The 17,642-nt window shown below is 38.8% G+C and overlaps 1 protein-coding gene across 1 annotated transcript; it reads left to right on the plus strand.

The window, feature by feature from the left end:
- The first annotated feature begins 566 nt into the window (after window positions 1–566).
- Window positions 567–3,140, plus strand: LOC129729412 (lactosylceramide 4-alpha-galactosyltransferase). Its single transcript, XM_055687970.1, has 2 exons — window positions 567–1,694; window positions 1,745–3,140. The coding sequence occupies exons 1-2, from the start codon at window positions 994–996 to the stop codon at window positions 2,106–2,108; spliced, it is 1,065 nt and encodes a 354-aa protein (XP_055543945.1). The 5' UTR covers window positions 567–993; the 3' UTR covers window positions 2,109–3,140.
- The last annotated feature ends 14,502 nt before the right edge of the window (window positions 3,141–17,642 follow it).

Below are 17,642 nucleotides of genomic sequence, written 5' to 3' on the forward strand. Positions count from 1 at the left end.
GTGCCGGTAACAGTCAGAACAAAACAAACAAAATCTGAACGGTGTCTAATTATATTTATTTTTTAAGTATATTTTGCTCTTTTTTTGTGATGCATAATCATTTGATATTTTACTCTCCCACAATTTTCCTGATGACACGAACAACCTGAAAACTTTTGGTTCTTTAGAATGAATAATGAAAAAAGTTTATATGTGTACCTTAAAGCTTTTTAAAATGTCCGTGACCACCTTCCCAGCGATTTTCTCATTTTTTGGAATCACTCAAACAGCCACAAGAATAGATAACACGGCCGCAAAGGCTAAATAATGGCGCACAAATGTTGAATCATGGTGCCGCCTTTTCACTCGTGTCAAATAATGGTGTCGTTTTTTCATGCTTGCTACTCAAAATTGAGTTATAGTGGTAAATTCAAAAATGAGTTATTCTTGATTAATCTAAAATCAGTGTAAAAATTACACAGAATCACCAAATGCGGTATTCATTTTTTGACGTTTCCATGCAACTTATGAAATTGAATTAAAACTAATTCATTCGCCGTGTTACTTTTCACGAGCGTGCAGGTCATTATTTTCCTCATTCTTTTGGCTCAATAGTTTCTTCACACAGTCATCATTGAGTAGTTTAGGTATATAAACATAACTTTTGTTTCGCTGCGCCAACAGTGTTTACAAATCAAGGGTGCCTTCTGTGGCCGATATCTAAAATATTGGTAGTGCTAGAAATAAAATAACCTAATAAAATATACTCACGATGCAAGTGCTGTTGGAGGACTGGCACAGGAACCAGTTTGCTACAAACCGACAATAACCGAGCCGGCTGCACCCAGCGCCCCAATAAGGGCCATCCACTCTGCTGCGAATCTCGACATGAACTTATGAAACATCTCACGTAAATAACACGAATCTCGCAATATATACATGTGAATCTCACATTACGTTAGCTGTTAATTTTATTAGAATTTATTATACGTAAAATAAGATACTCAAGCACCAATGCTTTCATCAATCAAATTCTATGCCAAAGGCAAGTACAAACGAAAGCTGCTGATCTGCACAACGATACTGCTGTTCGCACTCTACGTCCTCTATTTGCTGGATTTCCATTCGATTAGACAAAACTGCTTCAGCCAGCAGTTCCAAAACCCTTCGCTGGTTTTAGAGGACGTGCAGCGCGCTCGACAACAACCGCTGGAAGGAAAAAATATATTTTTCCACGAAACTTCCTGTTCCGGTGATGGAGTTATTCACCTCAATGCTCGGCAGGCTTGTGCAGTGGAGTCGGCCGCCCGGAAGAATCCTAACTGGAATGTGTTCGTTCTGTTCGCCGCACCGGTAGGGTTTCGTAACAAAAGCCAACTTCCGCTGATAGATGCTATGCTGTCATACTCGAATGTTCATTTGCGTTTTGTGAATTTGACGACCTACGCACACGAAACTCCGCTGGACGATTGGATGAAAAGCGGTGAAATCTTCCGTTCAAAGTATATGAACTCTCATTTGTCTGATATTATGCGGTATCTAACGCTATATAAGTATGGTGGGACGTATCTGGATTTAGATGTGGTAGTTCTGAAATCTTTTGACACGTTGGAACCGAACTACGCTGGGGCAGAATCTCCACGCTGGGTTGCAGCCGGGGTTATAAACTTCGAACCGAGTGGACACGGGCGTGAGCTGGCGGAAATGTGCGTCAGGTAAGTTTCTGAAAGATTTTGCTTCCTCGAATAATAAAAGTTTTTTCCAGGGATTTGTTAATCAACTTTAACGGCCAGGACTGGGGTAACAATGGGCCTGGAGTAATTACACGTGTGCTGAAGCGTGTCTGTGGAACGAATGCTCCTTTATTGATGACCCGCGAGCGGTGTCAGCACTTCACCGTTTACCCACCGGAAGCCTTCTATGCTATCAATTTTGAAGACTATCGGCAGTTCTTCGAGGAACGCTGGCTGGATAAAGCGTTGACTACTGTCAATAAATCGGTCGTAGTGCACGTGTGGAACAAATTCAGCAAGGATCATCGCGTTCGGGTTGGTTCCCAAGTAGCGTACGGAGTTTTAGCGGAACAATATTGTCCCCGTGTGTACAAGGCTAGCGGTGAGTTTTTCTAGAATAGTTACTATCATGTATTTAGCTTTAGCAGTGAGTTGCACTACTAGTTGGCACATGAGTTTCACTTTAGGAGTTTCCACTCGAATGTTTGAGCAACAGTATTATAATCGAAGCATTAAAGTCAGGAGTTTGCATCGAACAAATGTGCATTCCCAATTAGGTTTTTGTTATTTCAAATAATGCAGCTCTTTGAATTCGATTTATTTTTACTAGAAAACGAAGTACGTAACATTCTTAACCGAATCTCATGGAGCAACGAAGTGTGGTTTGTTTTTATTTAACTTTTGGTGCAAAATGGTACTTGGGAAACTCAATGGTTGCGTTACACTTCACCGCCTTTTATTTTTATGTAGTTCATAAGAGAAAATATGAGCAGCAAATGAAAAAAAAATATATACATATATATAAACACTTTCACATGGTTTGCATAATACCTCTTTTGTTTTGAATTGGTTTTGAAAGCAATGCTATATACCTCAAAATTGTCATATCATATGATTATTTGATCGAACAATGTCGCACAAACTCATCGATAGTTTTTTCATAAACTTAAAAATACACAAGAAAGTCAAAACGAAATGGTTAAAGGAAAAAAAACCTTTCTAGTACGGTTGTACAGTTATGTCCCAGTGAAATGCCGAATACTTTCGGATGCTGTTCTTGTTATATACTGTCAAATGAATGAGATATATCCATATATTATAATCTATTGTAGGTATCATCTTTGTTTAAACTATTTTTTATTTAGTATACCATTACGCCCAATAGACTTTAAGGTATCGGTTTTATTTTTATAGGCAATGGTTGAAGGAAATACAAAGTGAGATTACATCAGATCTGAAGGAAAACAACATTGCAACTTAGTTTATTCGAAATGACCCTTTTATCTACATCCACAAAAATAATTGACACTGCTCAGCAAAAGTTTAATCAGTGACATCGAAGTTTACAACTGATATTACCTGTGTCAATGTAGTTAATGTCAAGCAAAACAACGTACAAACATTATTATTAAAATTTTCGTTCCCTTAGTCTGCAGAACAAATAATTTAAATTATTAAATAATAATTCTTGTTCGAACTCTAGAAATCACGACAACTAATTCTCTATGTGTAAAGAAATCCAACATTAACTCCGTGAATCTAATTTTTCTAACTCTAGAGAAACTTTTCAAAAGGTCCTGTCTGCTTTGATCGATTTTTTGATCGATCACCTTCATTCAATCACCACAGCTTATTAAACACCTTTTATGACACATTATTTGCACAAGTTGATAGCGGAGGGATCACTCTAGCCTTCTGAACGAAAATCACTCTTGGGAGATTTACTAAAGCTGAACCATTACCAAAATGAAAAGACGCTCCGGAAAAACGATGAAAGCAGATAAGACCTTTTGAAATGTTTATCTAGAATTGTATGTTTTGGCTCGTGTATCTAGGAGTGGTTGACCTCTGAGATAAACATGGTGCTCTTTTACTCCACCGTACGCCTCAACGTCTTTGCCGTTCCACATGCCATTTTCATTGGTAGTAACAGAAATTAGAATAGCATGGAGAAGAAGACAGTACCGATATAACAACAAAAGTAAAGCTTACGCCGCCGGCAGTGACACCTAAATACATAGGTTACAAGAGTAAGAACGATTTTTGGTAGTTTCAAATCAATTTAAATGCTAAAGTAGAAAATCAAAACCGCCAATTTTGAGCACTTCACATTTGTTGCAGATAGGAATAATTGATGGAAACGATTCACTAAAATTTATGCTAACCATCGAACCGTTAGATACGTTGATATGAAATGTTTGAATTAAATTATTATAGTGCTCAATCGCTACATTGAAACAACCTGCATCGAACTGCCCAAAGCGCAATATGTCATCCGTAAACACCCATACAGTTTACGTACCTACAACCAATAGCATGGTAATTGCTAGCTGAATTATTCAAATCAGTTTGCCCAACTTTCGGGAGATTTGTGGCGCAAGCAGCACTAAAACAGACTAGCATCAAGATTAGTTACAAATCAAATCATGGTTATTCATACGAATGCAAATTAGTTTCCGCTGCTTCTGCTGCTCATGTTATGTGTGTGTGTGTGTCATCTGCCTTCAATTTCCGCCGAGATTCCTTTTTTGTGAAACCTTCCTGAAGCTATCCGCGAGCCCTAACCGGGGCTATCAGCTAATGCTTATCATTACACTTGCTTCCCACAGCATCCACGACATGCTTCTAGGTACGACATGACATACGACACACTGCATTTAGTCTAGTCAATGTGGATAATGTTGGCGTAATTTTCCCGCTCTTAACCGCGGATGCAAGCATTTGTGGGCGCTAGGAATTAATCCTGTTATAAAGTGACATGAGGCTGACTGACTGACTGTCTGGTAAGCCCGCTGCATCCCGTTCATCGTTTCGCAATTGATTACTGGTGTTTCCTTCTTTCCATCCTTGCCGACATCCTTGCAATCGTTCGCGTCTTTAGCTCAACAAATAAGCGTGTTCCACTAAATTTACCTTGATATGTAGTTCGGTCGTATTTCGCGCCTGCAGTGATGCAGCATTACGAGATTACTGCCACAAATTAATTCTAATTAGTCCTAAATTGTTGCAGCCTATCAACAACCAACAAAGCTGGGAATGTGGGATGCCACCGTGACACTGACTTTTGATTGAAATTAGCTCAGCCACCCGGAATGGAGTAGAGGAACAACCTTTGCTCGTAATTGGCTGCGTTGATTGACATAGGGTGATGGAACTGGCAGCGGGATTATGCATTACACAAACGAGAATAACTAGAACTAGGAACGCCGTTGTGCTTAATGTTACACGTATTGTTTCATGCGGTGCTTGGTGACTATCAGTGTATCCAATTATAAAAATTGAATCGTGTACCCGGAAGTGGTACATCTTTTTTGTATGGAAGGCTGTATCTGCATGCACGAAACGAAAAAGCGGCAAAATAGACTGCCTGATGGATGAGATAGCTTTCTGCTCTGGTTCTCAAACATGGACATGATTCCCGGTAAGAGCAACCATTCGGATAATGGGCCTTCCGGCGACAGACTAAAGGAGAATCGGTCGATCATCAATAGATTTAGTGCTTTCGTGTGCTGTGGGGTGTGAAAGAAACTGTAGATATTTGGCGATGAGAAATTGGAAGCATTGTTTTCTGATAACTTGCTGTAATCAATTCTTTACTTTCGTTTGATTTTTGATTTAGCTAACTTGATTAGCTAATCTGATTAACATTTGATAATTGCAACTGATACAATTTTTTTTATTGACTAGAATGCGAAGCTTCGAAGTCATTACGAAACTTAGCAAGTAACTTTCGAAATCAATTACTGATTTCATGACGTTCTTTTCGCGTGGGTCCGTGTGTTTATTTATGCGTAGTGGTTTTTGAGTTCTTTCATTGTTTTATTCATCAATTCCTCCTCAGTTTTCGGACAACATTTTTGGAGTAGATCTTTCAGCTGGGAGACGTTGGGCAGGTTCGGCGACTTGGGTACCACATCGTTATGCAGCCACTCCATCTCTTCCAACGATCGCTTAGAAAAGTGGGCCGACGCCAGACACGGCCAGAACACCGGGGAATTTGGTATGTGGAATGAACATCACTTCGAAGCTCACTTCCTTCGTGGGTGGAGTAAAATTCGAAATGCCCTGCCTGCCGTTGCCATCCAGGGTGAGATAGGTCTCGTCGTCCATCACCACCGCCACGTCGCGATTCGCCGGGAAAAACCAGCTTATCGAGCCGCTGCGTCATTGCTTATAGATCCGAGATCAGTGGACGGGACTACCGCTTTCTAACATTTTCTCCAGGTTTCCCTCGGTCTTCCTCCTCAACTTCCTTTGGAGCTTCTTGTCGCTCAAGGTCGCCGGAACCGGGCTTTCTTTCGATGCTCTGATTGTTGTCCAAAAGCGCCAAGATGTTGTAAAAGCCGGAACGGGCTATTCGGCGGCCACAAAGTGCCGCATGATGTCCGTTTTCGACGCGGTAGGGTACCGTTTCTTGAACGCACACACCTCTGAACGGAGTTAGCTTCAGCAGTTTTCGCCATTACGGTTAGAGTTCGACTGATATAGCTGTTAATTTATTTTTCTGCTGACTCATGGATTACTATGATTGATGCTGCATGGGTAGTTTCGCCAGTGCTTGTGAAGGTGAACCCATGCAAAATCAGCAATTTTTTGTCTATTTTTTATAGTGTAAAGGTTATTCATATAAATTGAAGTGAGATCAACTACGTGATGTAGTTTTTTTTATTGATAATTTTAGGGTTAATGGTAAAAATAGTTTAATTCAGTGGACCGCGTCGAACCGTGGGGTCTGAGAATGCGGGGTAGGGGGTGGGTTCCATTTACGCTGCCATACTGTGTGTCCTTTACTGCGAGTTGCCAGCATTATCATGTTTCAACAACGTTTTTGGTTGTTGAATTCATCATTGACAATAACTTTAACATTCAAAAACATTGTCAGGGACTTCCAAATGTATGGGAAAATTACATGCACAATTGTTGTTAAGATACATAGGCAAAAACAATATTTTTTATTGTTTTGGACAATGATATTTGATGTGATATTGATGTATTTACAATAAAAAACAATATCTAGTTCGCTGCCCGCCTCGTCGCCTCGTTCTAGTCGGGTCATTATCAACGACACCTTTACTACATGCACAGCCCACCGTAGTCTCCCGATTTTCATCGTTTTAACGATGAGTGGTTCTCCCAGCAGCTGATGTAACTCGCGGTTCATCGCGAAAAACCCACGGTCCTCCACGAGCATGGTTCAGATTTCGTGGCCGTAGAGGACTACCGGTCTGATTGTGTTGTTTTAGATGGTCAACTTTGGCGGTAGCGGATTGTATTCGAGCGGATCGTCGTCCGGAGTTCAAGGTAGGTATGACTTCCTGCCATAAGGCGTCGGCGAATTTCTCTGCTGGTGTCGAACTCGTCTACCACCTCTATTTTTTGGTTCTCATGTACTAAGCCTTCGATACGATTATGACCAATCCAATTCGTTTGGCTTTAGTCTTCAGTCTGATGTACGTCTCCGTCATCTTCTTAAGGGTTCGTTGTCATCGGCGAAGCCAAAGAGTTGAACGGACCTCCTGAATATCGCGCCACTCATGTCGATACTCGCCCTTCATATTACACCTTCCAAAGCGATATTCCATCAAACTGCAGTAACCCTCATCGAGATTCGAAAGGACTCTAGAGTGTCCCCGAAACTCGAACTACGCTCATCACCCGATCCATCGTCGACTTGACCAACCGTGTCAGTTTATCCGGGAAACCGTAATCGTGCATAATCTGCAATAGCTTATCTCGATTGATTGTGTCGTACGCCGCTTTAAGGTCGATAAACAAATGGTGTGTGGGCAGTAGAACCTGCCGTACCGCGAGTACTTGGTTACGCGGGCACCCATAAATCCCGCCCGGCATTGCTTCACGAACTCCCTCGCAAACGGCGATTTTTTTCTCTGTATGGACTTATCACTGCGACCAGAGACGCAAACGGCGATAGTGGACGGTAAAGAACTTGAGAGAGTACCTTGAAGACGACACTCCACAAGCGTGATTGCACGGTAGTTGCAGCAATCCAAGCTTGCAGATGGGGTACGACATGTACCATACATCTAAACCTCCGGTACTACCTCCTCCTCCGAAATCTTGGCAATAACCCAGTGTAGCGCTTTAGCCAGTGGTTCGCCACCGTGTTTCAACCGCTCGCTAAGGAGTTGGTCAGCTCCAGCTGCTTTGTTGTTTTTCAGCAGGCCGATCTCCTCTTTAACCTCTACTTAACTCATCTACGCGTACACCAAGATCTACTACCACTTCGTCATCCTTCTCTGCTACATCGCCGTTAAGGTGCTCGTCGTATTACTGCTTTCACCTTTCAATCTCCTCTCTCTTGTTCGTGAGAAGGTTGCCATTCAGGTCCCCGCACATGTCGGCTTGGCACAAGGCCTTTTGCGGAACTGCTCAGTTTCTGCTACTGCTGGTGCTCCGCAAGGCCGAATTTTGCCTGTTTTGTGCGCATCGGTAGCCTTTCACGTTCCTCTTTGTTCGGTGTTGCAGCATTCTCGCTCGTGTTGCATTCTTCTCTTTCACTAACTGTTTACACTCGTCGTCAAACCAGTCGCTCTTCTGTTCGGAACCGATCAGAAAGACAAAACAGAAATGCAACAGAAGTTGTTAGTTTATGTGAAAAACCTTTCAGGTTGTGTTTTAATTTTGATCCCGTTAGGTGTTAAAATAACAGAAATCATAACAAAAAATATTCTACTAATAGCACATAGAGCAGTATAAAAAAACCATTGTTAAAAAACAACAGGTTTTGATAGAGACGAAAAAATTGTTAGATTTGTTTCAAAACAACTCCATTTCATGATTTGTTATGATAACTCATTCAGATTCAATTTTGTTATCGAAAGCAAGTGGGAAAATACAAAATTGTATCAAAATATGTTATTTGTATCTCCCGTTGATAGAATTTTGATATTTTTTAGTTATGCTCTCCTGATCGGGGAGACATTGTACCAAGTGCCGCTACAGCAGTACTATCTATGGCTGATCGAATGCTGCTTTCAGCTGCTGTGTACTTCCGCACTGAACCAAGTAATCATGTAAAAGTTATTGAAAAACATATATAGTATTTTTCCATGTAGGATTTCCAATAGCATTTATGTGCATGTCACATAGAAACACACATTACGGTTTTATTTATATTCATTGGAATAATCACATGTCCTGTGTGTTTTACTGCGATGAGAATTATTGGTTTTATTTAATATACTTCATGTGCTTGTGCATGTAATGTTCGGTCTGGTAGTTTGAAGTGTTGCATTTTTTCGAAATTAAAAGATTAAATATAAGAGATTGAATTTGTCCATTTATTTCAATGATGTTTGAGGTATATTACAAATAATAAATAAACATAATTGTAAATAAAACTTACATTACAAATAAAACTTAACTTCATTTAACGGAACTTTGCTTCAAACTGTTCTTGAAGTTGTCCAACGAAAATGTTAGGAGCTAATACAGTTGAATTCCACACTCTGAAAAATAGATTTGATTTATTTTTTAATTTACATAATTTTACTTAACTTACGTTGTATAACCTCCAAGGAATGCTTGAAAAACGTCAAATCTTCCAGAAAACTATCTGCAACATTCGCCATCTTGAATACACAGACGAAAAACACATTTTTTCACATCTGAAAATCTCATAACTATTATCTGTCCACGCACATGGAGCGTATTCACATTAAAGCTATCAGGTTGACAGATAAAAAGTATTCCTGCGTTCTAACAATTTTCATCTGGTTTTCACATGAAGTTTATCGTGTACACATAACATGAATTAGATTATGAAATAAGTAAAGTTATGTGACGTTTCCAATAACAAATAAGTGAATACTTGGTTCAGTGCGTGCAACTTCGGCGTCCCGTAGTTGCCTGGTGTTTGGTCGCTGTGGGTGACTTTGTGGGCGTATGCATATTGTAACAAGGTAATGGTCCGAATCTATATTTGCACTGCGGTTGAAAAACGTTTCAGAAGAATTTACCGTCGATTAGAACGTGGTCGATTTAGTTCTCCCTTTGAAAGTCAAATAATATCCAGGTTGCTTTGTGGATATCTTTGCGTGGGAAGAAGGTATTTCTGTATACCATACCGCGGCAGGCTGCTAAATTCACACATCGTTCGCTTTTCCATACCTTCTGTCTCCTGCTGGGCTTTCCCCAATCACCGATCTCGCAGGGGGACTATCGTGTTAGCAGGGTGAGCTGAGTCCCACGCTGACACCAGAACGTTTATTAGCCGCTCCTAGCATGGAGATAAGACGCTGTTTTGAGCCGCTACTAGCTATTGTCGAATGATAACATTGCCCACGTAACGCGAATCAGTTGTGTCCCTGTTTCAGCTAACAGTCTTTTGTAACATATGACTCTTGAAGGCGTGAGACAGGAACTTGTTACTTGCTACTTCCAAGTTGCCAACTCACTATGTGGCTTCAAAAAAAGTCGTATTTATCACGTACCTAATCACGCAGTAAACAATTCGTAAATCAAAGTTGCGCACTACCACTGTTGATCGCGATAGATTGTGGAGCGAACTACAATAGAAGTGTGTAGTGTTGTTATGGTAACCAAACAAAACTGTGCAGTAAAATATTAGCTTCAAAAGAAGTAAACAAATTGGATGAGTAGGGTAATTGCTCCTATATTCATCTCAGTACCTATATTCATCTCATCACGCCTTTTTTTATCAATTTATCGTCAAATTTTACCATATTTTCAACGTAAAACTTTCAACCACTTGACAAAATCGAGAAGCAAATAGATTTACCTGAAAAGTTTGAAGAAATTTGACGGTAAATTGGACAAATAAGAGAAACAAGATGAATATAGGTGCACCTGGCTGTTGAGATGAATAATGGAGCGATTACCCTATTGTATCTGTAGAAAAAATTATGAAAAGTGCCCACAAGAAATCATCAAACAGCACACAAGAAATTTTCTGAAAAGTATTCAGGTCATACTTTGAAAATACTTAAGGATAAGCATGGTTGGAAGCAGAATGTTCTTTGACACTTGCCACAGCTTTTTGTCCTGTGTTCCTCTTGATAAACCCACTTTTCTATCATTTTCATTTTATGCCTGACGATAGATCTACGCCGTTACTTATTAATAAATTAAACAAGCTATTAGAAAGCACGCTTCAAAATCAAAAGGATTATGAAGTCAAAACTAAAAATGGTATAACTACGCTGGACAAAAAAAAAAAAAACAAATTGAAGCATATTCACGTGTGCTGAGTTACCAAGTTGCTGCTTTGTTTCGTGAACAACAGCGACCACAAGGAAAGACTTCTTCTCGATTATGACCTGTTTTTGGTATTGTATCTCCCTCGATGACAGACGTAAAGTAAAAACATCCATTAAAAAGCTCACCTTCCGGAAAACTCCATTCTAATGGGGTAGAATCGAAACCAACTTCGCCGCTTTCTTCCGACCAACAGATGCATGATTTACATTTATTCCGCTCAACTTCGACTTCGAGTGTTTTCCCTCCGACAAAGAGATTTTTGTCTGTCGCCTAAAACAATGACCAGACTGACTGAATGGTCGTCAGGTGGCCCCCGCAGATGATGGGTGGGTGTAAAATGTTTGCCTTTCGGATAATTCAGAGTGGCCTGAAGTACTCAAGCGCGGAGCGGTTTGATTGGATATCGCAAAAAACAAAACCATTTGCCCACCCATTGCTTCGGCCGTTAAGCATGACATCATTGAGCCACTTCGGAACTGCAGTTCTGTAATCGCCTAGAAATGGCTATCGACAAAAGATAAATATTTGTCGTTAGCTGTCTTTTTACTGTTTGCTTGTACTTCTGCTGTTCGAGTGGATCGGAATCGACAGCAACTCCTCATATCCTGATGTCACATTTTAAACCATCATACTTCAACAAATTTAGAATATAAAGCTTAATCTGGTTGAGCAGACCATTTTCCTGCTCCGGGGTTGTAAATAAAGCTGAGAAAAAAAAAAACAGATAATTAGTTGACCGGTGCATATGCAACGTCCTGATTTATTTGGAGCGGATCAACCTGCAAGCTACGAACGGTAAATTTTCCCTGCAAGGTGTGTGTGTGTGTGTGTGTGTGTGTGTGTGTGTGTGTGTGTGTGTGTGTGTGTGTGTGGAAGTTTAAACGGTGCGGCATATGTGCACGTGTAAATAGTTATGGAGGTGAACCGCGCCATCTGCACGGTAGTTGTTGCTCTATCGTTCTTTCGAAATCCATATGATGTTGAAGCGAAGTAAAAGCACTGGCGGCTAATTTGAAAATTGCATGTTAAACTAGTCGCTAACGTACAGAAACATGAGCGCTTCCTGTTTGCTGTATTTATGCTTAATAGCACAGATTGGAAAGACGTAGCACTTTTGTTGAAACGTTGCTTTTGTTAGGTGAATAAATGTTTTGCGTGACATTTGTCTGTGAACTGGCCCGCCTTAAATCAGAGAGATAGATCCATTTATCATTTGGAGCTTTAAAATTTTACTGTGATAATTCTAACAGATACGCGGAGAGTAAACCTCTGATGAATTATAATTATCGCATCAAAAGGTATTGGATTTCTATTGTACCCCAAATGGAGCCGAGTTTGAATTTTATTATATTTTCATGATCCAGGATGATCCATCGGTTCACGGTGTTAATTAGGCGGTTGATTATTTTGCGTGAGAAAAGCAACACCCTTCGAGAGTGACGCTTTGGTCAGCTAATTAGTGTCGATTTTCCGTTCAACACGATTTGTTATCAGACTTGTTTTTCACACAACTGGTGGCATTCTCAGCCATTCGGTGTACCGATGGGACTGTTGGCAAAAGCTTATGAAGATATCGATTTCTCGGGGTTTGTGGTATGATAGTGTAAAACTTAACGTTTATACCAGAAGTTTCCGAGTTAAAAAATCAGTCAATCAAACGTTTACAGAGTTATAAATTTGTACATTGACAATGATGCACATTGTCGCTAATACACTGATAATAATAGTTGATTTACCATTGGCTTTCCCTCGGGGTTCCCACGTTATGGTAAACAAGTCGTTATTGTACTATCTATGGTACTTTTTATGTTTGTTTCTGTGATTCACTTTCTATATTATCAACCGATTCAATTTAATAAAAAAATTCCTTCGAACTGATTATTGCAATATAAATATTGAATTATAGGTACACGTGAATGAACATTAAAATATTCCCCGCAGTTATAGACAGTTCAGCTTCATTAGCTATGGTTGAACAAACAGTCGAAGGGTGGTAAAAATGTATGCAAACAAAAAAAAAATGTGTTCGCTTTATCTCACCATCACCCAATCATCAAGTGGAGTGTACGTTTTTTTCAATTTGAAAGAGTTTTTTGCTCTGTTAGTAGATTGAATGATTTATTCATATTCGACTCATATAAAATAAGTGTAATAAAACAATATTATACTCTACATTTTCTACATTCGTCCGGTAAGCAAAGATTAAGTTTTTTTATTTTCCGTCAAACTCTCATGTCCTATCCTGTTGTATCGGGATCGAACGTAAAAGTTAAACTTCCCCTCGTCAGTGCAGCGGAAAGTTGACGGAACTTTCTCCCAGTTAAACTGAAACCGATTATGCGAATATTCATAAACATTTATCATTACTGCAGTTCAGTTTCCTGGCCGCCTGTTGGGGCACTACGCAAAGCTAGAAAAGTTAACTTACAAGTTCTCGAAGTTTTATAAAGATTATTAGTTTTCCCGAACGTATCGATTCCCTATCGGTTTTCACCACCCACATCAGAAGGCTTACGACTGGAACCATTATTGAATCATCAAGCGGTCGGAGAAATAACTTATGGTTATCTCTTTTGATATGTTAAAATTGTTATGGGACAAAACTTATTGCTAATACAACTTTTAAACCACTTGAGATGCATGGACATTTTTTGTTTCTCTTTCAACTTGTGTTCAATACCGTTGCTTCAGTTCTATCTTTCAGTACAAATTTATGTTTAACTGATGGCAGGGTCATTGCCATGAACGTAGTTGCTCTAGCATATGTCATCTGCACAAACTATCTTTTCCACTTGCATAGAAATGGAAAAATTATCACCCAGCAAAACCAAAGAAATGCCGCCACCGTCATATCTTTCCTTGCAGACTGACTTCAAAATCATATTTTCTTCCCATTAATCTGCGATGTCTTTTAATGAGATTTTCACTAAATATACTTTGCTCCACTGTCATCTGCTCGCTGTGAACAGATAAAGAAGAGGCAACTATTATTGGATCCAGGAAAAGATGAACAGAACAAAATTCCAACGGCTAGGATAATGGTGATGTTATGTGGGTGAAAGTCCAAATGAAATATTTCTACTGGTGTTCAGAACGAGAAAGCATTCCATTCTATGCAAGGAGATACAATCTAGTAACAGCTATGTGATGCTTTTGAATCGTCCATAAAATACCTATACGGTATCCTTATGGTTTCTTAGAAACTCACGTAATGTACATTCGAATATTTTACATAAAGAATAACCTACAGGTTGGCTTTGGCTGTTGTGTACCGCTTGTAATTAAATCCCTGGAATTTTATTTTCATTGCTTTATTTTACATATTTGTTTGACGCGATAGGTATTTTTGATGCTTTGAGAAAATAGTTGAACTTATTTTTCTCTATGATGGTTCAATTTACAATTTCATCATATTTCTCTATTTGGCAACATTTCTAGTATTTTTGCCAAATTCGCCATTCGAATTCAATGATTTTTTTTAAGGGGGGGATTTGTTAGTAGCTCAGGTATTTATGATAAATATTAGTAAATAATGAGTATGTGTGTCCAATCACAAATGGTGACTTCTCAACACTGTTAGAAACTTGTAATTTTAATTGTTAGGATTTGTTTGCTTTCGCAATTAGGACTTATCATTCGTAGGAATTTAAACCTACTTGTCAGAAAAGGGGAAATAAACTTACAACTAACTTAATTGCTAACTTATTGGCTATAAAGAGAGCTTATCGTAGCAATTGAGGATTGCAACGATTTTTGTCGAAAATTGTTAATAATTTTATTTGACATAGTTTCTAATGGTTCAACACCAGTAAGTCTATGTAATTCGAGTGTACCAAACCAGGGAGGACGCTTCAAAATCATTTTTAGAATTTTATTCCGAATCCTTTGGAGCGTTTTCTTCCTTGCTGAACAGCAACTTGACCAGATCGGTACAGCATAAAGCATTGCTGGTCTAAAAATTTGTTTGTAAATCAAAAGTTTGTTCTTTAAACAAAGTTTAGAATTCCTGTTAATGAGAGGATATAAACATCTCGTATATTTGATGCACTTGGCTTGTATACTCTCAATGTGCTCTTTGAAAATAAGTTTTTTATCGTAAATTAGTCCCAAGTACTTAACCTTGTCAGACCAACTTAAAATAACCCCATTCATCTTGACAACGTGATTATTGTTTGGCTTGAGGAAAGAAGCCCTAGGCTTATGCGTAAAAATTATCATTTGAGTTTTGGAAGCATTGGGAGAGATTTTCCACTTTTGCAAGTAGGAAGAAAAAATATCTAAACTTTTCTGCAATCGACTGCATATGACACGAAGACTTTTTCCTTTTACGGAAATGCTTGTGTCATCGCAGAACAATGACTTTGTGCATCCTGGAGGCAAATCAGGAAATCTGAAGTGAATATGTTGTACAGGACTGGACCCAAGACTGAACCTTGAGGCACACCTGCTCTGACAGGAAATCTATCAGTTTTTGAATTTTGATAGACAACCTGCAGAGTTCGATCAGTAAGATAATTTTTTAAAATTTTGATTAGGAAAATTGGAAAATTAAAAGTTTGCAATTTCGCAATCAAACCTTTATGCCAAACACTGTCGAATGCTTTTCCTATGTCTAAAAAAGCAGCTCCAGTGGAATAACGTTCAGATTTGTTAGCTCGTATCATATTAGTAACTCTGAGCAATTGATGAGTAGTGGAATGCCCATGGCGAAATCCAAACTGTTCATCTGCAAAAATTGAATTTTCGTTAATGTGTGATATCATTCTGTTAAGAAAAATTCTCTTAAACAGTTTACTTATTGAAGAAAGCAAACTGATTGGTCGATAACTGGAAACTTCAGCTGGGTTCTTATCCGGTTTTAAAATTGGAGTAATTTTTGCATTTTTCCATAATTTGGGAAAATATGCAATTTTGAAGCAGCAATTGAAAATTTTCACTAAAAACTCCATTGTGCTTTCAGGGAGAGGTTTGATTAGTATATTAAAGATTCCATCGTCACCAGGTGCTTTCATATTTTTGAAATTTTTAATAATTGATTTAATCTCATTCAAGTTAGTTTCAATTATTTCTGCAGGCAAAAAATTCTGGGAAGAAATTAAATCAAATTGACGTGTGACTTCATTTTCAATTGGACTCACAAAATTCAAATTTGAGTTATGAACACTCTCAAACTGCTGAGCAAGTCTTTGAGCCTTTTGTTCATTGGATACAAGAAAACGTTCACCATCTTTTAAAACTGGAATAGGCTTTAAAGGTTTCTTAAGAATCTTCGACAGCTTCCAAAAAGATTTTGAATATGGTTTCAATTTTTCAACTTTAGTTTCAAAATTTTGGTTTCTCAGAAGAGTAAATCTATGCTTAATCTCTTTCTGTAAAGCTTTATAAATAGTTTGAAAAACAGGGTCACGAGAACGTTGATATTGACGTCTGCGGACATTTTTCAAACGAATTAGAAGTTGAAGATTCACTTGAGCCTTTGGAACTGAATAATTCCTGGCATCAACAATTGCACATTTTATTGCTTCCAAAGCGGAATCAATATTCACTTCGTTTTGCAAATCAAGCTCATTATTGAAATTTCTCTCAATATGAGTTTTGTATCTTTCCCAATCAGCCTTGTTATAATTAAAAACAGAGCTTATAGGGTTTAAAACTGATTCATGTGATAAAGAAAAAGTTATTGGAATATGGTCAGAATCAAAGTCAGCATGTGTGATCAAATCACTACATACGTGACTTTGATCTGTTAGCACCATATCAATTGTTGAGGGGTTTCTTACAGAAGAAAAGCATGTAGGCAGCGTTGCTAAACGAGCGAGAAGCATAACATATCCACTCCTTTCTGCTTGAGAATTAGATGTGTGCTACGCTTCTCCAGTCGTTCGCACACACACCTTCGAGACACTCTTTATTATTCACGCACTTGCCAGAGCAGCAGCCAGCATACAACCGCTCGCAAATTCTCTTCTATCTTTTTACTCACGCCGAGTACGCGAGTACTCGAATAAGAGTACTTGACTAGGAGTGCTTGAAAAAATGTGCCCGAAAACGAAAATGCTTCGTTCACCGACTCACGCATGCGGTTTGTCAATCGCTGAACTGATGCCAAGCAGTTTTGCATCGTGCACCGACAGCCGAAAGTGGGGTGATAAATCTATATAGAATCGCATGCTTGAACGTGTAGGGTATCGGAATACCTACTCGCAGTGATGCCACATTTTTATCTGTATTTCGAATCTCAGGAAATCTCCTTGGTGATATTTCAATCTGTATAAAATTCTGCATATTTACTCAACATTTGCCTTAGATGAAAAAAACGCAACATAGTTTGTTCATTGACTCATTTATGCACACGCTTACGCGTAACATATAAATATAATGAAAACTCTAACACGCTCAATAGCATTTGAGTTCATTTTCGATTTTCAACTATATCGAAAAGTTCATTTCGCGACCTCATGAAAATCAAAAAAAAACTGTATAGTTCTGTACTATTTCTAGAAAATCTGTAATTTGTATATACAGATATCTGTATGAAAAATACACAAAAAATCTGTATAAGAACTGATAAATCTGTATATGTGGCATCCCTGCCTACTCGTCGAAATATTCTTTTTGCCACTCCGCTTCGTCGTGCCTTGTCACTCCGTATCGTCATAATGCGTTTTGACGGTCTTAATAATCACCTCC

Source organism: Wyeomyia smithii, chromosome 3 (genome assembly GCF_029784165.1).
Source record: "Wyeomyia smithii strain HCP4-BCI-WySm-NY-G18 chromosome 3, ASM2978416v1, whole genome shotgun sequence".
Classification (NCBI taxonomy): domain Eukaryota; kingdom Metazoa; phylum Arthropoda; class Insecta; order Diptera; family Culicidae; genus Wyeomyia; species Wyeomyia smithii.